The sequence below is a fragment of the Trachemys scripta genome, chromosome 2 (assembly GCF_013100865.1).
Source record: "Trachemys scripta elegans isolate TJP31775 chromosome 2, CAS_Tse_1.0, whole genome shotgun sequence".
NCBI lineage: Eukaryota > Metazoa > Chordata > Testudines > Emydidae > Trachemys > Trachemys scripta.
This window is the reverse complement of record NC_048299.1, coordinates 11,927,804-11,950,414: the sequence shown is the minus strand read 5'-3', so window position 1 is coordinate 11,950,414 and position 22,611 is coordinate 11,927,804. Positions and strand designations below refer to the sequence as shown.

The 22,611-nt window shown below is 46.8% G+C and overlaps 1 protein-coding gene across 3 annotated transcripts in view; it reads right to left on the bottom strand.

Annotated features, from left to right (window-relative positions):
* OXSR1 (oxidative stress responsive kinase 1) overlaps positions 1-22,368 on the bottom strand; it is a 122,805-nt gene extending 100,437 nt beyond the window's left edge. Inside the window, exons 1-2 of one of the 3 annotated variants that reach the window (XM_034759919.1) lie at positions 22,184-22,313; positions 12,249-12,451 (exon numbers count right to left, since the gene is read on the bottom strand). Coding sequence is in view for 2 of the 3 variants with exons in the window: in XM_034759917.1 (XP_034615808.1) it covers positions 22,184-22,253 (70 nt within the window). In the remaining variant the exon portion in view is untranslated. Of the gene's footprint in view, positions 1-12,248; positions 12,452-20,864; positions 20,914-22,183 lie in introns of those variants that run through there. The other 2 variants (XM_034759917.1, XM_034759918.1) reach the window with 2 other exon arrangements.
* Positions 22,369-22,611: the final 243 nt, after the last annotated feature.

Sequence of the window (22,611 nt, the reverse complement as noted above, 5' to 3'; positions counted from 1 at the left end):
AGTGAATCAGCCACAAGCTGGCATGGTCCCTGACAGGTGTGACCCCCACTGTCTGGAACTAGGGTGACCAGACAGCAAATGTGAATCGGGACCGGGGGGGGGGGAGGTCGGAGGGAAATAGGAGCCTATATAAGAAAAAGACCCAAAAATCAGGACATCTGGTCACCCTATCTGGAACATACGCATACTCCAGGGGGTACACAGAGCTCCTCCAGGGAGTACATCAGCTCATCTAGATATTTGCCTAGTGTTACAACAGGCTACATAAAAAGCATTATCGAAGTCATACAAACAAATTTAATACAGACAATGACTTGTTTTTACTGCTCTATATACTAAAAACTGAAATGCAAGTACAATATTTATATTCCAATGGATTTATTTTAGAATTATATGGTAAAAATGAGAAAATCAGCAATTTTTTCAATAATAGTGTGCTGTGACTCTTGTCTGATTTTGTAAGCAAGTAGTTTTTAAGTGTGGTGAAACTTGGGGGGGTACACAAGACAAATCAGACACCTGAAAGGGTTACAGTAGTCCAGAAAGGTTGAGAGTCACGGCACTACAGAACAAATAAGAGTCATCACTAGCCTTAATGACTGCGCTCTGGTTGAATAATGGGTATACTAAGGAGCGTGCAGGAGCTAGAAAACCAGTCTGACCAAGTTTCACTGGGGTGGAGCCGGGGGGAGAGGGGGGGAGGGGAAGAGAGGAAACGAAGGGAGGAGAGAAGAATGGTAAAATCCCTAAAACAGGAGAACAAAGAGGAGGACAGAGCAGCAGTTCTAAAAAGACAAAAGGAATCTTGTGCAGGAGAAAGGCATACTTTCATAGCAAAGGGAATTTTTTTCTGACTGTAGGCCAACTAAGGAAGAAGGAAGCTGGCTGCAGGAGAGAAACTACACAATTCAGAGAAGTAATGTACAGAAGAGCAGATCCTGGATGCTCCTAGAGGACTTTCACCAAATCCCAAAGAACACTCAAGAGTCATGAGGAAACTGAGGCAGAGAAAGGTGTTTTGTCTTGCATACATCTGTTTTTCTTGTGCTTTCTAAAATAAAGAGTAGTGATGGAAATCTTTACAAAAGCCTGTGTGTTATGTGCTTCAACTATCATGTGTCCCTGAAGAAGTAAACCGTAAACCTGAGTGACCACAAGGCTGAAGCTCTGGGAAAAGGCGTACTTAAGTCTTTGAGGGTGACGTAGGAGGGGCACAGCGGTAGTTCCTTTAAGGGGTAACAGACAAGGTCTGTGACGAGGAAGTATGCCAGAGAGGCCAAAGGCTCCAACACTGGGTCTATCAGACCAAGAGAATCTGATGAACACCTGGTGAGTCCCAATCTCACATGGGTGGTGGGTGGAGCCCCACTTTGGGGAGGCTGCTCCCAGCTCTGCCCCATCCACCTGCCCCATGGCCAGAGCCCCAAGACCCCCGGCACTCCCTCCTCCTCCCCACAGATGGAGGAGCCCCAGGCCAGCCAGAGCCCTGAGCCCCCCCAGCAACCTGCCCGGAGAAGCACCGGGCCAGCCGGAGCCACCACAGCTGCACCTCCCCTCCACAGACCCCAAGCCATGCCGCGGGAAAATTCAAAAGCTCTTCTCTCTTCCAGAAGAGCCTGAGCTTTTGCTATGCCCCATGCCAGTTCCGTGGCAACTGAGGAGGCGGTGTGTTACTCAGCTTCCCGGATTCATCAGTCATCGCCCTGGACTCCGGGAGCTGAGTAGCACACACCATCTCCTCAGCTGCCCCAGAACCTACATAAGGCATAATAAAAAGCAAAAACTTTCCCCCGCCAAACCCACAACCAGCGTCTGATGGCAGCAGCTGCACCAGGGAAGACAGAGCCTCCCCTGGCCTATTATACCCGCCACCCATGCAAACACAGGAACCTGGTGAGCGTCCAGCAGCGGGAGCTTCACCAGGACAGAGTGTTTTAAGTTTTTTCAAGCCCTTTGTGTGAGGTGGTGAGTAGGGAAAGAGACTGGGAGAATACATTAGAAAAGGAAGTAGGGTAAAGAGAAATGTTAAGGTCCAGGACTGGAGAGAAAAGAATCAGGGAAAGAAATAGAATACGGCATAGGCAAAGAACAAGGATATGGGGTGGAGAGAAGGGGAGGAAAATACACTAATGTATTTCAGGAATGAGATAAAGGATCCATTATAGCAGAGTAGTATTGAGTGAAGCCAGAAAGGGAAAGCAACTTTAACAAGATATGTGGGTAAGTTACAAGTTCAGAAAGTTGATTGACAATGTTCTAATTAAACACCACACATGTTTTATTCCTTTAAATTGCAAGAATGTAACTTTGTTATGGCCCAAGATAAGTATTTCTCATCCTTGGTACTAGGCTGAGTCCTGACTAAGGGCTTGGCTACACTTGTGAGTTAGAGCGCATTAAAGCAGCCCCGGGCGCCCTAACTCACTACCCACCCACACTGGCAAGGCCCATAGAGAGCTCTGACTCCAGGGCTAGAGCGCTCCTGGTACTCCACCTCGGCGAGAAGATTAACGCTTGGTGCGCCTCGGCTGAAACGCCCAGGCGTCAGTGTGAATGAGGTGTTGCATTACTGCGCTCTGAGCAGCCTCCGGAAACATCCCATAATCCCCTTAAGTCAAGTGGCCACTCTTGTCATTGTTTTGGAATCACTGCAGGAATGTAGATATGCCCTTTGAAAGCTTTGTTTCTGACAGCCGACATGCTTATCTGCTCCGAGACAAAGCAACCATTACTGTGGAATGCTGTGAGAGAGAGAGAGAGAGAGAGAGAGTGTGGGGGGGGGAGGGAGGGGGGCACGAGGGTATCTGCAGCTGTCTGAACTTACAAGACAGCATGCTGACATGCTCTCAGCCCCCCAAAAAATCCACTCTCCCCCCACATACACACACCACACTCCCTGTCACACTCCACCCCACCCCCCATTTGAAAAGCACATTGCAGCCACTTGCATGCTGGGATAGCTACCACAATGCACTGCTCTCTGTGGCCGTTGCAAGAGCTGCTAATGTGGCCACACCAGTGCAATTGCAGCTGTCGGCGTGGACAGATTGCTGCGCTTTCCCTACCACAATCTACGAAGGCTGGTTTAACTCAAAGCTCTCTACATCTGCAAGTGTAGCCATGCCCTAAGGCTCTGTCTACATTGCATCAAACAAAGTTGACAGATTACATTGGGATACAGCCACCAAAGTTTGTCTGTTGCTTATATGACCACATACTTGCCTGCTTGCATCGGCACTCTGTGTATTCACCATGAGTGAATGTGTGGATGCAAAGTGAGGAGTGTCACAGTATCCCAGGATGCCACATGCCGCCATCCTGTGCAAAGCCTTTTGGGAAATTTTGGTAATGCATTATTAGATAGAGATGACTTGACCAGAGATCTCTAGGAGCTAGGGGTCAACTCCCCAACATGCAGTGTTCTCCATCCTATTAAGCCATCCATATCCTACAATTTTCACCTTCTTTTAAAAAAAAAAAAAAAAAAAAAAGCCCATAAACCCACACAGCATTTTTTGGGGTCTGCCACCTCTGACAGAAGCACGGAGCCCATAGACCTCCCCTATTTTCATGAACACGGCAAATACAGAACACACTATCTCCTGATTTGCAGATCCACAGGAGGATCAAACAATGGAAGGCAGGATGTCTTCGAGGACAGTTTGCTGAGAGAGAGCGAAAACACTTCAAGGTTCTCGGTGGCATTCATGCAGCAGCTGCAGCTGGTCGAGCACTGCATTTAGGTCTGAGAAACACGCACTGACTGGCGGGATTGCATCATAAAGTGTGTCTGGGACAACAAGCAGTGACTGCAAAAGGCCACATCCCTGGATCTGTGCGCCAAGTTAGACCAAGTCCTCCAGCAACATGGACACCAAAACGAGAGCTGCATTGACAGTGAAGCAGTGAGTGAACTTTGGCATTTCTGGGCGCATGCAATGGCAGATTGCTACTGATCAGTGGGAAATCATTGTCAAGTTGCAAAATCCAAGTGGTCATACAAGTGTGTTGGGTCATTAATCGTCTCCTGCTATGTATGACTGTGTCTCGGCAACGTGCAGGACACAGTGGATGGCTTTGTAGCAATGGGGTTCCCAAACCGCGGTAGAGCGATAGACAGCACACACATCCCTATTCTGGCACCATCCCACCTTGTCACAGAGTACACCTACAGAAAGGGTTTTTTTTTTTTATGGTTATGCAAGCATTGGTGAATCACTGAGGACACTTCACCAACATCAGCATAGACTGGTAAGGAAAGGTGCAAGACACTGACATCTTTAACAACATGGGATTGTTCAGAAAGCTGCAAGCAGGGATGTTCTTTCCTCAACCAGCATATTACCATTGGTAACACTGCAATGCCAATAGCAACTCGGGGAGGGGCAGCCTACCTCTAGCTCCTCTGGCTCATGAAGCCATACACTGGACACCACAGAAAGGAAAGATTCAACTACACACTCAGCAGGTGTAGAATGACTGTCAAATGTGCCTTTGATAGACTGAAGAGATGCTAGTGGTGTTCACTCACTAAACTGGATTTCACTGAGAAAAACATCCCGATGGTGATAGCTGACTGTTGTGTCTTGCGTAATATCCGTGAGGCAAATGGGGAAAAGCTGCCACCATGACTTTGAACAGCCAGACAAGTGCTATTGCAAGAGCCCAGCACTGAGCTATGTGGTGGAGGGAGGCTTTGAAAGAGCACTTTAATGGCCAGCCAGAGTTTCTCTGGGCCTGGAGCTTTGGGTGTTAAGATGTGTGTAGTGCTTGCTGTACACATTAATGAATATGACTGGTTGTTTTCCTGAAGCTATGAATTATGTGGTGCTTGGTGTGAATTTACAATACCATTTGCTTTGGCAACCACTATGCATGCTGCAATATTTGTTCTGAACTAACGAAGAATATGATTCACCAAAAATAGAACTTTGAGTGAGAAAAAGAGCACGGAAAAATCAATGTGTGAAAAACCCCATAGGGAGCGTCATTCACATTTTTAACATAATTAAATGGGATTGGAAATATAAAATTTAAAAAAATAATTATGTCCCTTTGAGTAAACAAATGTAGTCCATTAATGCTATACATACACCAACCATGATTTTCACAGATTAATGTATATGAAGCTGTGGTTTTCTTGCATGGAGTGGTATGGAGTTGCAGCTATTTGATTTATTTGTGAAATTCCTTGGGGGTGGGGAAGAGACAAGAAAGGGGAAAGACAAGAATCTTAAAGTAGTGGATCAAGATTTATGCATCACAATATATTCAGCAAATGAAACTGCAACCTACAGATATGGAGGAAGGGAAGCTCAGGAGAGGTGACATTGTCTGGCTGGGAAGTTACTGAACATTTAGAACCAGGAAACAAAATGATTTGGGGCAAGGGAATTTCCATGGCTTCTTGTTACAAATCCCACACTAGCGATTACTCCAATCCCTTTCCATAGGGTCTCACAACTGGTCCACTCCAGCTCTCTCAATGGGCATCAATCTTATGATGATGAGATCCTACCATTGAATTCCATGTGCTGCTAAGCTGCCTGGGTCTGGGTAGTGCCTGATCACTATTCCTAGCTCTGGGTCACTCAGGCACACTCCCCAGAAGCGTAACCCACGTCTGACACCCATTTTTGGCCGCCATCTAGGCCCTCGAACCAGTGCCACAGCACTCCCACACACCCCAGGTGCTTAGACACATTCCTACCCCCCGACAACCTCGTTGTGGGAGCTCTAGTTCCTAGTTACAGAGTGGCAGTAGAACAAGGAAAAACAGTGCTAGCAAGGAACTTCTTAAACACATACACTTTATTCTTAAAGAGCACAAGAAAGTTATAGATCTATGGAAAACACACTCCGAAACGAAATCCCCTCCAGCCTGATCTCGCCCCTTTTGTAAGTGTCTAGGTTTGGTCCAAGTCCATATGGAAGGCTAAGTCCCTCCTGCCTGCATTCCCTCCAGCTTGTCCTCCATTTCTGGTGATGCACCCTGTGATGACAAGTACTATGTTGGGGAGAGGGGTGTAGGGAGCAATGACTATGGAGTTCTCCAAGGAAAACAAAAGAGGGAAAGGCTGGGATTTCTAGACTTGTAGGTCCTGCAGCATTTGAGTTTGCTACTTGAAGAAGACCCATTATGTCCTGGTGCATTTCCCAGTCCTTGTCCTGCTTGGACTCCTGGGCATTTTTCCTGTCCTCGGTCTTTTTCCATGCTGTTAGCCTATTCACACTGCAAGCCCTTTGTTGACAATCCAGAGGAGCATAGACCTGCAGGATCTCACAGAACATCTCTACCTCACCAAAGCCATGCTTTCTACAGGTGTGGAGGGGGCACCCCTTCAGGCCACCACACAAGGAGCTGCTGATAAAAACCATTGGATTGACAGTCGCAACGGCAAAGGAAAGATAAGTTTCAAAATTCTTCCCTCATTTCCACAAACACTTTTAATAAGAGATGCTTATTGACACTTCGACTTTGGAGCACCTTGGCACAACACCGCTCTCCAGGCCAAGCTCTGGTGAATACAGCCCACCACGAGGAGGGGGAAGGTGGATTTTCTGTTCCATGAAGCTATAAAATTTTCGGCCATTCTGCCCATGGGTCTGAGCATATGGCAATGGCACTATTTTCCACAGGTGATGGTGATTTTAGGTGACATCTCACAACTGAGGATCACGAAGGCACAGAACAGCTGCTACTGGTGTCCCAAAGCCACCCAGGCCTGTATATTGCTGACTGCAATGAGCCTGCCAAAGCCATCAGAGTGATGTGAGAAAGCATCCTACAGCAGAGAAAGAAATAAAGCATCCACCCTAGAAACCTTCAGGAGAGAACTGCGGAGATCTCAAGAGCACAGAAGATCATAAGGGGAAAATAGGCACACACTTACCCACATTCTCTTCCCCTTCATCACGCTCACTGTGGTAGTGTCTCAAACAAGCCCTGGCTCGCAGCATGACTCGAGTCCCCCACTGTGCACATCCCTCCATTCCTCCCATCCCACGCTGTTCACAGCAGGAGTTTGTCTCCTCGGAGGTATCCACAGTGGTCTGTGAAGTGTTGATAGGGTCTCTGCCAAGTATGGTATGTAGCTCTTGTAGAAACGACAAGGTGGCGGCACAGCACCAAATCTGTTGTTGTGTTCCCTGGCCTAGTGGTATCCCTGATGAAGTTCCATTACTTTCACGCAGCACTGCTGCTGATCCCTGCATCCCCTGTGCAATCTGGTCACAGAAAGTGGAGATCTACAGCTGGTCTGTAGCTGTGCTTGCAGTCTCACTGGTCCAGGAGATCCAATACTTCCTGTATGCTCCAGGCTGGAGCTTGTCTAGTACCTGTCTGCATACGTGGAGCCGACATGGTCGGCTGGGCAGTTGCACACAGCAAAGGTGAGCTGCTAGGTGTGCTTGCCAAGGTGGACAATCAGGATAAGGCATTTCAAAAAAAAACACATGGGGAACTTTAATTGGGCTGGCAGCTTCTGGTCTCCCTCACCCCCCAGCAGTGGAGTTTAAAATTGTGACCAGCGCAGTCAATGTCACAGGAAATCTGGCATTGTGGGACAGCTGCTGGAGGACTGTTAGGGTCAACACAGGTCATGCAAGGTCTACCCTCTCACTGTCACCTCAGTAGGTCAACCACAGCTCTACACCATTTAGGGATGTGGTTTTATTGCATTGCTGAAACAAGGCACTTTCATCCACCGGAGACAACTGTAGACACATGCACATAGAGCTCAACCTAAGGCAACTTATGTTGATGTAACTTTGTAGTGTAGTGTCTGGCAAATAGTGTAGTGTCTGGTGCAATGGAGCCAGCAGTCGCAGCGTTCCCTCCTCTCCTGCTGGTGCCCGGGGTTGAAGCTGCTCCTCAGCTCTCAGGCCTCTTTGCTCCCGCAGAGGCAGCAGGTCAGAGCCACCTGGACAGGGAGACCTGTCTCCGTGGCTGGCAGACCCCTCCAGGAACAGGGACCACAGGGGAGTCCTCCCAGCAGACAGCCCCTAATACCCCTCTCCCTACACCGAGCTACGCCCCCCCTGCACCCTGAGCTACCCCCATGCCTGCACACAGCCCCTAGCTACCCCCTCCCTCCACCCTGAGCTGTTTTCAAATTTTTGAGCTAAGCCCACCACCTTTGAGTCATAATTTTTGATTGCACCCCCACCAACCCAGACAGGCTGGGTGGCCTGCTGAGGTGAGTCAGGGGGTGGAGGTGGCGCACCCTCCACAGACCCCGCCATGCGCTCGAGCCCCACTGGCCCCTGCCCCCGCAAAATAGAAATCAAACTACACCTATGCCCAAAGCCCCTGCCCCGCAGCCCCCCATCCCCACCGGGCCCTGGAGTTTTTATAGCATGTTGAGGGAGGCCTCAGACAGAAAAAGGCTGAGAACCCCTGCCCTATTGGAGGCAGTTATCCGGCCATTGCAAGGCATAGGCTGGATGTAATAGGATCTTTTCTATCTCTATTAGTGGGTTCAGTGCACAAAATTAGTTGAATTGCTAGAAAGAGTATTACCTAAGCACAAGTAAGAAGAGTTACTCTGGATCCTATATGCAGAATGAATAATTTTATGTTAAGGATACTTGTCCATCATGCCCTCACAGCTGTTCAAATCAAGGTTTGGGTCAATGACATGGAGAAATGTCAATCTAATGAGAATTCTTCTGTTGAAATGCTGTTTGTTGGATGTTAATGTCAAGGTAGTTACTAGACAAGAGTTTGCATCCTCTACTACTCTATTTTAAATCAAGTTCCAATTGCCATCTTTTTAAGAGAGGTATTTGGAAATGTTTGGAGAATCTGAAAGATAAAACAGCTCAGTGCTGCAATCTCAGTCTGCAGCTCTCCCATCCCCAAATGAGAGGAGGGGATATTCAGTTGGGTTTAAAGAAAAAGAGCTGCAATATCACCATCCAGATGCTCCAAATATCACCCAGCCCCTCCAGCAAAGAGGTTGCCAGGACCAGCATCACTAATGTAGAACAAGCAGCAGAAGAAAAGTTGAAGAAACATCAACAGCATCTCTATACATCATAAAGAGGCAGTAGCGGGCATATTTACTCTCTGGTACAGCAGTTTACCTTTACATGTCTATTAGAAGTATCTGAACAAGCAATAAGAGGGTGAATAGGAGTTCATCCATCAGGGGACATACAACTAGTCAGAAGAAATTTCTGTGTGTTAGCACAGTGGTCTCAAACCTTTTTACACCCAAAGTCACTTTTTGAAATTAAGGGCAAACCAGGATCTTTCCCGCCCCTTCCCCAAGGCCCTGCCCTGCTCACTCCATCCCCCCCCCACACTCACTTTCACTGGGCTAGGGCAGCGGGTTGGGAGGAGGTGCGGGCTCTGGGCTGGGGCTGATGGGTTCACTGTGTGGGAGGGGGATCTGGGTTGAGCCTGGGGCAGAGGTTTGGGGGTGTAGGTGGGGTGAGGGGTTCAAGCTGTGGGAGGGTGCCTGGGTGCAGGAGGGGGCTCCAGGCTGGGGCAGGAGTATTGGGGTACAGGAGAAGGTGCGGGGTGCTGACTCTAAGAGTGGGGTCAAGGCTAGGGCAGGGAATAGGGGTGCAGGAGGGAGTACGGGGTGCTGGCTCAGGGACTGGGCAGGAGTTTGGGGCGCAGGAGGGGGGCTTCAGGTGCAGGAGGGGCTTCAGGATGCAGCCTCCCGCCAGGCAGCACTTATCTGAATCGGAGGTGCAGCAAGCCTAAGGCAGGCTCCCTGCCTGCCGCGGCCCCACACCACTCCTAGAAGGGGCCAACGCAACTGGGGGGGGGGGAAGGGGGCGCATGCACGGGGGGCACATGGCTCTGCGCGCTGCCCCACTTTGCAGGAACTGCCCCTAAAGCTCCCATTGGCCACAGTTCCCCATTCCCGGTCAACGGGAGCTGTGGGGACAGCGCTTGCAGGGAGGAGCAGCGCACGGAAACACCCCCTCCCCCCCAGGCCACGGGGGCATGCTGGTTGCTTCCGAGAGTGGCATGGGGCCGTGGCAGGTAGCCAGCCCCACTGCGCCCCCGCAGCCAGAGATCGCGATCAACTAGGAGAGTTCCAAGGATCAACCAGTCGATCATGAACAACGGGTTGGTGAGCACTGGACTAACGCAACTTATGCATGTAACTCTCACATGCACTTTAGAAAAGATTCACTAATCATCCCTCTTAATTTGACTTAGGCATTTCGAAATACAGAAGAATCTCAGAATTACAAATATCAGAGTTATGAACTGACCAGTCAACCACACACCTCATTTGGAACCGGAAGTATACAATCAGGCAGCAGCAGAGACCCAAAAAAACAAAAAAAATGCAAATACAGTACAGCCCTGTGTTAAACGTAAACTACGACAAAAAAATAAAGGGAAAGCAGCATTCTTCTTCTGCATAGTAAAGTTTCAAAGCTGTATTAAGTCAATGTTGAGTTGTAAACTTTTGAAAGAACAACCATGATGTTTTGTTCAGAGTTATGAACAACCTCCATTCGCCAGGTGTCCGTAACTCTGAGGTTCTATTGTAAAGGAGGTTTCCCTTTACTTCAATTCTGAAAAGCAACTACAAACAGCATCAGAAAGCTCAGGGCCCCATGGAGTCCATGATTCTGTAGAGGTTGAATTGGCTGTTACAGAATCGTTTTCACGAACCTAGGCTCTTTTTTAAACTAAAGAATTGTTTCTAGCCCTCATGGTTGTGAAGAAAACCTTAATCTTGGACTTAACCAATGCTGTACTGTCTGCACGAGTCTGCAAACATCCTGAAATAAGAACTCTGATGTCTGAATTGCACCACTATCTCAATGAGGTTAACTATGAAACCTAGAGATGACCATATCAACACAAAAAAGCAACAGAGGCTCCTGTGGCACCTTTAAGACTAACAGAAGTATTGGGAGCATAAGCTTTCGTGGGTAAGAACCTCACTTCTTCAGATGCAAGTAATGGAAATCTCCAGAGGCAGGTATAAATCAGTATGGAGATAACGAGGTTAGTTCAAATCAGGGAGGGTGAGGTGCTCTGCCCACAGCTATTTCACTGCTGATGATTTTAGCAGAAACACCCAACTGATGTGCTTACCCCACAATCCTAAATTGGTTCTCAGCTCCCAGAAACCAGAATTCCCTACTCTGTCAAAACTTCCAGATTTCCTCATAAGAGCTTCTACTAAACCAGCATCTTCAGTACAAGAATGTACAGCATATTGAAATCTGACAGCATGGCAAGAGCACAAAGGGACTGACTGACTATGAAGAACACTACTATAGTGATTTATGTGTTTAAACTATTAAAAAAAAAAAAGATGCAGGGTTTTCAATTATCTGAAACTATTGCAGAATACCCCCAGGATCTAGTGACCCTGTGTCAAGCTCACCAGAAATGTCTTTCCATATATGTGGTCCAGCCATTCCCCAGTGACATCTACTCGATTAAGATGACACCACCCTCCCCCACCGGCCAAACTTAGGAACTCATCCTTTGCTCCGAGAGGCAATTAAAATTCTTTCCTCTCACACATCACCTCTAGAAGGAGATACTGCAGGCCAAGTTCTGGAATCAGTTATGTTGTGCAACCCCAAATGCTCAGTGCGGGATAACAGAACAGAATTTGACCCTGCAATCTGAATCTAGTTAACAATACTGTGGATGGATGAAAAAGTGAAGTGATTTCCCTCCTACACAGATATATTGATGAGGAGGCACTAGAAGGAGGTTGTTTTTTTTTTAAACACTTATGTTTGACTAAAGTTATTTATGACTGAGGACAGCAGAACTATAAGCAATAAGCAGCTTGGGTTTATTATAGCAGGAGATACTGCTACAGTTTGTGTTTCAGTCTGTCATCAAATTTCACCTCTTTCAGTTGCTCATAACTTTCTGAAGCTTTCACTTATTGGGTTGACACAGGCTTGCGCTCTGATCAAACAGGAGTTTCTTTTGGGAAGTTTCAGTAAAACCAGTTTAGTCCTTTGAGTAGGAGGAGAGTAAAGATGGCTGGGGCAGAAAGCTGAAGTTTGGCCAGAAGTTAGGCCCTTGATGAGAAGAGCCTTTGTGTATTCCAGTGAAAACTCATTTTAATTTGACCGAGTTATGAGCCTTTGAAAGTTGCACTTCATGCAGACACAATACAATTGGTACGGACTTCCCTTAAGCAGTGTTTGCAGTGAACGTCAGCTACACTGAGCAAGAGACTGGGGCTAACTTAACAGTGTAGCGAAAAAGTAAATGCACAGAGTGAATCCAGAGCTCTTACCTCATTCACTGTGCATCTTGCAAGAAATGATCTGTGCAGCTTTTAAGGCTTGCTGGAGAGAGCTGTCTCCTGCAGACTTCCCAGAGTGCAGAGTAGAAGAGCTCCCTCTAAGAAAACCTTGTAAGGTGTGTGGGATGCAGCATTTGATGTTGTCATGTTGTGTAGCCAAACAGTTCCATATCACAGAATTTCTTTTAATCTCCCTAGGAGATTACAATAAAAGCCACGTTAAACACTCAAAAGTCAGGAAGTGACAAAGTTAAAGGACTTAAAAAAAAAAAAGTCAGAACTGTCTTAAAGTTATTTTAAAAAACATTCTATTGTTAGCTGTAACACCTGGTGAGACTACTGTGACAAATGAAAGATTTCCATTTTCTAATTTGTTCACTTTGTGCACTTGAGAACCCATTGAGTCTAGTCAGCTTACTCAGAGGGTACATCTACACTCCATTAGACCCCCACTGCTGGCCCCTGCCAGCTGACTTGGGCTAAGGGGCTGTTTAACTGCAGTGTAGATGTTCAGGCTTGGGCTGGAGCCTGGACCCTGTGAGGTGGGAAGGTCCCAGAGCTCGAGCCAAAGCTACATCTACACTACAGTTAAACAGCCTGTTAAGCCAAGCCAGCTGGCATAGGCCAGCCGCAGGTAGACATATCCAGATCATGTGGGTTTGGCATATAGCAACAGGGGAGAGAAAGATATGTAAAAGATAGCAAAAACTGTCATTTTAAAACCACAGAAGTTGGCAGAGCATTTCAGGGCAGGTGTAGGACAAAAACAGTTTCAATTGTCTAGATCTCAGGCAGTATCCCCTTATGCTTGCACATGAGGCCTTAGCTCTGCCCCCTGGTGTTTAAGTACTATGGAACACACAGCATTTCTCAATATAATAAGGGTTATATCTGCCACTTTAGATATACCTATCTATAGAATTGGCAGAATTCAATTGTTGGGTTTTTTTTGTAATTTCAACTCATAATATCGATGTATATTTTAAAGCTTTATTTTAGATGTTTGTTTGTTTAAATGTTTACAGTAGCAGGAAGTTATTGGGAGTCACAATTATTTAATGACAGGACACACTGAGATCCGAAAAGTTAAAGTTTTATAAACTGTTAAAACGCAAACTGCCCCCCTTGCATGTCAAAATATATGAAGTAAATATGCTTAAATCAACAAGTCATACTGGTTTTTACTATTCACTTACTCATCTTTTTGTAACAAGCCTAATTCAAAAGTCAAACACTGGATTTTGACTCTAATAAGTTCCCAACCAGCATTTTTCTTTCTTTGCCCATCTGTAGATTTCAATTCTCATCAATGGAAATATTTTTTCCAACAGTTTGTATACGTATGGTGAAATCAACATTTACTCTCAAAAATTTCATCCTTCCAAGCCTACATTTTCCATTCAAGTATACTCATACCACTTACTAACATAATACCTAACTTCATTCACTCAGATTTCATTTTTAAATACATGTTCTCTTCGCTAACATAGTTATGACTAAATATGTTGACAGCAGTCACCTACTATGTAGTCCTTTCAGGCACCACCAGTCTTCAAGTACAATTCAACAGAATGGTGGTCCTGTGGTTAAGGCACTGGATCGGTAGTCAGGAACCTGGGTTCTAGGCCTGACTCCGTCACACATTTCCTGTGTGACCTTGGGCAAGTCACATAAGGCTTGATTTTCTGAAGTGCTATGCAGGAATGGCTCCAACTAAAGTCAAAGGGAGCTACAGCAACTTTGAAAGTTGGGCCCTTCATCTCTGCGCCTCAGTTGTTCAGCTATGACAGGAGTCAGGAAAACGGACTGGGCAGATCACTAGGCTGACCTAGTACAGCAATTCCCATTTTCCTAATACAGCAGTCTTTTTTACTGGCAATTATTCCATGGTTATTTTCTAAACTCACATTGCTCACAGCTTTGTCTCTTCTAAGCTTGCAGGTAAAAAGTCTAAACAAACTACATTTAGCATTGGTCACCCTAGTAGTGAAATAGTTTGACCAGAGAAAACACTTCACAAAAGATCAAGTTTTACCAGATTACAGTTTCAATACTCATTTGTAATTAAAATACCTAGCTCTAGTTGTTTGCAGTTTTAAAGGCTCAGATATTTAAATTTCAGAAGAACTCAAGTCAACATCTAGAGGCTTAATGGACCAACTCCTGTTCCCATCAACAGCTCCAGCCTCTGGAATAAAATAGTCACTGTGAACTTTAAAAGCTGAATGTTCTGGGGAGAATCGATTCTCTCTCTGAGATTCAGTCAGTTACATAAGTAGTAATATTCCAGAGTGCGCATTTGTCAGCCAATATATGCACCCCTCGGGTATGCAGAGGAGCCAAGGGCACCCAAGATATTTGACTACTGGCTGAGAAATGCCTACCCCAGAGTGTTACACTATACTTATAAAAAGGCTTATTGACAAATTAAAATACAAAATATTAATCTTTCCAAGAAACTAACTCCACTAGAACCAACTGCCATCCAGGAACAAACTACAGTGGTCTGCTTCTATTTAAGGCTTCCTTGTATCTCACTCATCCCAAAATAGCTGAAGGAAACACAAGCAGAATCCTTTGCCCTCCCCTCAAGTCAGCTGGAAAGGCAGCCAAGCTGATTCTATGAGATACTCTTTCCAGCTCTCCTCTTTAGAAGAGAGGTGCTACTGCTGCTTGATTTTATTATTTTTAAAATTTCTCATCCTACTTCCACTTCCTCCCTTCTATCCTCCTTTTACACCAACTAGAGGGAGCAGGGGCTGGCAACAGAAGCTGGACTGCACTTGAAGAACAGCTCTTTTCCTTCATTCCCAGATGATCAGATAGGAGGAAAGTTTCAAAGACAAATGGTTGGATTTTACGAAGTGATGGTAACAAGATTCTAAGTATCTAGAAATCCCCACTGTTCAGATGAGTGGATGGTTTGAATATGGCAGGGACATCCGGCTGCTTACGTGGGTTTACAGTCCAAGCACTTGCGTTTGGATTTCATAGCGTGGGGCATTAGTTATGGTGATGAGGGCTATGCGCATAGATGCCTAGATAGGCTAAGCACTTTGAATACGTTTTATGTTCCTCAAGTTAGTTTTTAAAAGCTTTAATACAACCTAAAACCAATAGAAAGGTTTCCACTTTAAAAGAACAGATCAAACTTTCTACTGAGTTGTTTTTTAGAGAGACATTTCCCTGCAGTGTTCTGAATCTGAACACTGAGAACTTGCAATGGAAATTGACTTAGCTTAGCCAATTAAAATAAATGGAGAAATGCCAGAAACAAACAGAGCAAGAAAAAGAGAATGAAAACTGAACTGGATTTTATGACTTTCATTTTCAATGTATAGCATTAGTAACAAAAAAAACCTGGTTTGTTTAAATTATTTAGGCTTAGTTACAACTTGCCTACTTTAATTGAATTGTCTCATTAGCACTGCTTCCCCCACCCCCCAATTTGGTAAGGCAACTCCCATCTTTTCATGTACTGTGTATATATACCTGCTACTGTATTTTCCACTCCGTGCATCTGATGAAGTGTGTTTTAGCCCACGAAAGCTTATGCCCAAATAAATTTGTTAGTCTCTAAGGTGCCACAAGGACTCCTCGTTGGTTTTGCTGATTCAGACTAACACGGCTACCCCTCTGAAACTTGCCTACAGTTACCATACAAGACTCATAGGTGAACCATCAATTCTAGTCCCCAAATAGATTCTATACAGCTTATTGCTCGATAAATTTTTCCCATTCCATCTCCTTCTCCCTTAACATAAAAGTGTTCTAACTGCTATTACAGTGTGTAGAGACTTATGAGTGCTCTTTCTATACTATGCATTTTTAATTTGTGGGATAGGTCCCTATAGATATTTTGATAAAATTCAGAGAACTACACTATGTTCATTGAGATGCTCTTGGGGGGTGCAACAGAATAGTAATCAACCTCTCCTACCTAACCACATTCCCCCCCGATCCACAGGAGTTGAAAATTTTCTACACACCTAAATGCCACAGGATTAAGTTGCAAGCTCTACTGTGTTCAGAGGCAATGCCTGTGTAAAACAGCTACCCATATACCCAGCTGCTGGGAAAGGGAAAAACCTTAAGTATTAACTTTATTTTAGACTTCATTTCTGGAAGGGAAAAGGAACATGCACATTCACTCTTTGTTCCTCCTCCTCCTCTCACCCCAGAGCCTCCTGACTGCTGTGAAAGCAGGGGTCGGGGCGGGGGGCGGGGGAGGGGAGAGAGAGAGAAGAGGGAGTTCTCTGTTAATTTACCCCTACCCTGCCTCTGGTTTTATACATTCTCCTCCTCCTCAGTTAACAGCTCGCGCCAATGTTACTCCTGGGGGAATTCTGAGCCAAAAAAATTAAAAATTCTGCACACAATATTTTAAAATTCTGCACATTTTATTGTCAGAATAACAATATAATCACACCAGTTTCAATGATTTTTGGTCACTTATTTTAAAATACCCATCAGCAAGTACGTCTGTAACAATACAGACAACAAAAAAGATTCAGGAAATGTTTTTTGACAAATAGATTCCTTACTAGGCATATTAATACAGAATTTTGAGTAATAATTCATTTAAACTACAATACAGAACCATATTTACTGCATGCCTCAGAAGCAGTGCAAAGGCTTGGGGGAGTCGGGGCAACAGAGGAGCTGAGGGAGAGGGAAGTAATTGCTGCGAAGGAGCCTGGGTGTGAACTTGGAGGGTTGTTGGGTATGGGTGGGAAAAGCATGGAACAGGTTTTTGGGTGAGAGTGGGAAGGGATTGTTAGGGAGCTTCCCCCATGCAGACCCTGGCTAAACCCTAGCCTGTCCCATTCAGTCAGTCACATTCGCCCATCCCCATGTGCCCCTGCACCCCCGTGTGTCCTTGCACCACGACCATGTGTCCCTCCACCCCCACTCAGCAACCCCCCCATCCCTACGTGGCCCTGCACTCTCTCTCCCACCCCGATGTGACCCTGCACCTCCCCAGCCACCCCTGTCCCTGCACACCCTCCCCCCCATGGCCCTACACCTTCACTCCCATTCAGCTCTTTCCCCTGTCTGTCCTCCCACACCAGCCCCTATGAGCCCCTGTCTGACCCCCAGCAGCCCCACGCTGTCTGTCTCTGATGTGGCCCGACAGGCGCTGTGAAGAAAGCAGGCCCTCTCTGTTCCCTAGCTGGCCAGGAGCTGCTGCTCTGTTCTATCGCCACAGCTCCCTTTAGTGGGCAAAAGGTGGAACTGCAGCAGCTTTCTGGCAAAACATTAAATGTGTAGCTCATTAATTATGCATGCACACAGTGGCACAGAATTCCCCCAGGAGTACAGTTTCTACTTCACATACTGCTCACAGCTTTCTGAAGATGCAGCAGAATGAATATGAGTGAAATGAGTCTACTCAAGGGGTCGGCAACCTTTCAGAAGTGGTGTACTGAGTCTTTATTTATTCACTCTGATTTAAGGTTTCGCGTGCCAGTAATACATTTTAACGTTTTTAGAAGGTCTCTTTCTATAAGTCTATTATATATAACTAAACTATTGTTGTATGTAAAGTAAAGAAGCTTCATTTAAAATTAAATTAAAATGCAGAGCCCCCCAGACCGGTGGCCAGGACCCAGGCAGCGTGAGTGCCACTGAAAATCAGCGTTGCCTACCCCTGGTCTACCCAGTTTCATTGTTGCCCAGAGGTTTCCCCCAATAGCAACTTTGAGAACCCATAGAATTCTATTTGGTCTTCACTCTATGGCAGATTGGGGAAGCTCTGAGAAGCAGCAGAAGCAACAATGGGGCTATCTTCCTTCAGACTTTAGAAAACAGCATTGCATTGATTTCCATGCAGTCCACATCTGAAGGGTTATCGTTACAACCACAAGGAAGAGAGACTACTTTTTAAAATGAAGCCAGATTCCACAGTAGTTAATAGTCACCCAGGAAAGATGCTTACTCACAACAGGCACACCCTATAACTGTATTGTAATTTCAGTTTGCAGTAAGTTTTTTTGTTTGTTTAAATTAAGTCAAGTTTTGATCCTGAACAAGACAATTTGCAACATTACAATGAAAAAAGGAATCTATATTTGAGAATACTCAGCTGTTAGTCACTGAAGCTAATACAGTGTAATGAATATAGGCCATAATCTATACCTTTAAAATTGAACTAGTCAGATCCACTGCTGAATAACAGGTTTTTAATCCTATATAGAAACTGTAAGGTGATTTATAACAGAACTTCTTTCCTGAATCTGGAAGAATGTTTTCTCTCAACTATTGCACTAAGAGGCCACATTGCCCACCTGATATTTACAGGCAGAGAATTAGTGTGAGGAAATAAGGTATCAGAAGACAGTGAAAAATTGATTTCCTTTACTCAGGTATCAAAAATAGCTGAGTATGTAACATATAGAGTGCTAGGCTGAAAACCTAGAGAACAACTTTTGTCATCACTGAGGAGAAGATGTCAAGGATTCCATGACTTTCAGAGATCTCTGTGACATTTTCGCTTCAGCCCCAGGGCGGTGGGGCCAGAGCTGTCTGCCAACAGGAGACTCTGGAGCTCTGAGCTGTGGCGTGGACCCGGAGCTGCCTGCCACTGCAGCAGCCGGTGCTGGATTCCCCCCCCTTTCCCACAGCGGGGCTCAGGCTGTCTTCCCCCATGCTTGGGCTTCAGTCATTTCCCCCCACCCCACCCATCAGCCCCTCCTCCCATTATTTTTAGTAAAAGTCACAGACAGGTCACAGGCTTCCATTAATTTTTGTTTCTTGCCCGCAACCTGTCCATGACTTTTACTAACAATAATCACGATTAAGATTTTGTCATCCATCACAGATCTAGTTAAGTACCTTGAAAGTACTGCTGCAAGGCTTGGCACTTTCCATAGTGGATTCCCACTTTGACCATGACCACAAATTGTAAGCCTATAAATCTTCTAGAGTAATGAGAACCCAGCAAGCCCCTGATGAGTTAGAGGATATGTGGAAGCAGGAGGGGGAAAGTCCAGTTGCTTAGCCAACCCTGGAACATTTTGTCCCTCAAATTACGTATGTGCTATGAGACTTAAAATCACACCTACATCCTAGACATTGGCAGACATTCCAACATTTAGAAGGAGTAAGATAAAGGGGGACAATAAAAATATTTATAAACACATTTCAGCATATGTTCCAAAAAGTAGGCGATATAGTTTAGAATCCTGATGCAATCTTTCAGGTAGCAGTTGGCCACCAGAAATTCAGCATACAGATTGTTTGGGGAGGGCGGGGGAGGAGGGAAGAGAGGAGAGAAGAAAAAGGAATGAAAAAGCTTATTCCCCAAGCTCAATATGTTACAAACGGACAACAACGTATCTATGTCCTCCTAGTGATTGTTAGACTATGTGAGGCGTGTCTGTCAGCAGCTCCCAGGAAAGCAGCTGTTGGGAGTTTAAATGTCTCCCTCAGCCCTGTGTGAATTTCCTTTTCCCCCAGCACAGACTAACATCTAATAAGGTAAATAAGAGCAGAACTTTATAGGGGGAAATGATCGGGGGAGGGGGGGCACACCTCTTAGTAGAGTCCCACAAGCAAAGCACTTCCTAGAGACGGCTGCAATTGCTCCCCAGTTTTAGAGAGAACTGGAGCCTAGTGGCAGCTTTTTCCAGCTTCTGCTTCTTCACAGGACAAGCCCAATTTTTGGACACCAGCCTCCCCAGGACATGTTTTCCTGGAAAGGGTTTAAGAAGTGCTAATTCTCACTATTTAGTTTCCCAAGCCCCTGCTGCAGGCACCAGACTCTCCCCCTTCTATAGTACTGCTGCTCCCAATAGGCTAAGGGAGGGAATGGAACCTGATCTGATGGAGCAATGGGGATTTTCAGTACTTCCAGAAGGATTCCATACCAGCCACAGCTGTGGAGATCCTTCCTACTTTTAAAACAATGCCAAGAATTTAATCTCTGTAACCATGATTTCCCCAAATTCTCCCACCCTAGCAAAATAAAGCAGGTCTCTGCGTTACAGAGATGCAAAGTCACGGCATGATAGAAGCATCTTCATTTATAATCGCCAAAAGATAAAAGTTCCTCATAAAACAAACTAAAAATTTACTTTTCTAAGACATTGACCAACAACCCCTCCTATATCTCCACCCACTCCACTCTCTGCCTTTCTGGTGAAATGGAACACGAGGCACTGACCTATTGAGTCACCTGTGGCACTCAATAAGTAATGTGTTAGATACTCAGTATGCAGCGATATAGCCTTCACACCACCATACTGATAAAGTGACTAAAAAAAGAAACGGAATACTTGTGGCACCTTAGAGACTAACATTTATTAGAGCATAAGCTTTCGTGAACTACAGCCCACTTCTTCGGATGCATAAGAAGTGAGATGTAGTCCATGAAAGCTTATGCTCTAATAAATGTGTTAGTCTCTAAGGTGTCACAAGTACTCCTGTTCTTTTTGCGGATACAGACTAACACGGCTGCTACTCTGAAACCTAAAAAAAAGCAAGACTGAGTGAATTAGTGCAGGCATTTAAGTCAAGACAGGCTCAGTCATTCATAAAGAGCAAAGGCTGCTGCCTCAAGCTGAAGTGAGAAGGAATGAGAGAGATTTCAAATATAAAGACACTCACAGCAAAATTCCTCATCCCTTGAGCAGACCAACATACAGCGCCTTGAAAATAATAATCACCATATGGATGGACTCTCCCTTCTGACTGAATACAGCTTGGAGCAGCTGCTCTATAAAGGAAACCGTATATTCCAGAATCTGAGGAGAAGGAGGATCTGCTCTTCATTATTTACCAACATCCCAACCGCCATAACAAACACCTTACATCCTCATCCTTCCCAGCAGCCAAAACAGACCACCCACCGGACAGCATGACATGAGCACCCCTCCTCCAAAACCAAAAGTGGGCAGGCAACTGCCCATAGCAGTTCTTTCCAATCCCAAAACATCAGAAAAATATAGACAACTCCTTCCTCCAAGGCTAAGCTAGAGAAACACAGGGATCCCAACGGCGCGGGGGGAGGGGGGTGCCATTAGACCATAAGATATAATATGCCCCTTTCAGGAGAAAAGCTACAGAGTCCCCTAGAAGATGCTCCCAGAAACGCACATACCAATTACTTTTGAGACCCATGAACAGATACTGGAGTGAGTATAACCCTTCCCTTTTAGTTCTAGCCGAGACACACCCCCACTGCTGAAATCCCTACACCCCAGAAGTAGAAACACAGACAGCCAGAATTGCTGCCAGACCCGCTCCCCCTCTCCCAGGCTCAAAATCGCCCAAGCCCCAGGAGCAGAAATACAGCTCAACGCATCGGCAGACACACCCCCCAGGCCCCCAAGACCCCCTCCACCAAAGAAGTAAGACCAGAGTCCCCTTTTGCGCTCCCATTTCCGGAGCTGTAACAAAGACCCTCCGATGCAAGCACCGCCCTAGGCCCCAAGAGCCCCCCAGCCCGAGCAGGAATCCACCCCCCCGATACAGACTCCAGAGCGAAGCGAGACAACCAGAGGGACACACCCCCCGCGGCCGCTCCACCGCCGGAGCAGGACCAGAGCCAGCCCCCGTGTCCGGGGCTAGGGCCAGACACACACTCCCCTGCCCGGCCCGTCTCCAGGGCTAGGGCAGAGCCACCCGCGACGGCTCCTACCCCCCAGGAGTCAGGCTCCAGAGCCAGCGCAGACACACCCCCCACGCCGGGCCCGGGCCCTGCCCCCGGGCTGGCACAGACACCAGCACCACCCCGAACCCCCCCCCCGGGGGCCAGCCGGGGCCCCCCCCCCGGGCCAGCCCCCCCCCCACGCCGGGCCCGTACCCCCCGGGCTGGCGCACACACACCCCCCGGACCCTACCCCCCAGGAGCCACCCCCGGCCGCAGAGAGCCCAGGCCCGTGCCCGGCTGACAGGCCGGCGGGGTCCCCGCGCGCCCCACTCACCGATCACCTCCTGCAGCTCATAGTCATCCCTGTTGATGGACCAGGGCAGGGAGCTGGGGTCCTCGGCCATGGCGGCGCTTCCCCGGGCGCGCCGACCTCAGCGCCGGGCGAGGCAGGGCAGCGGGGAAGGACGAAGCGAGGCGCGCAGACCAGCGGCCCGACAGCCACCCTGCCTGAGCCCGCCCCGCGCCGCCCCTCTCTCGCCTCCCCATTGGCTGGGGTCTCAGCGGTGGGGCGGGGTCAGAGAGCGGCGGGGAGCGGGGCGTCACAGTCAGGCGAGGCGGGGCCTAGTCGAACCCCCCCGCCAAAAAAAGCCCATCGAAAAGGCAGCCTATAGAGTACAGTAGAAAAACCCACCAACCCCTAACAAGGTAAATGCTACCATGGCAACCTCTCCCCCCACTAACATGGGCCCTCCCACCGACCCA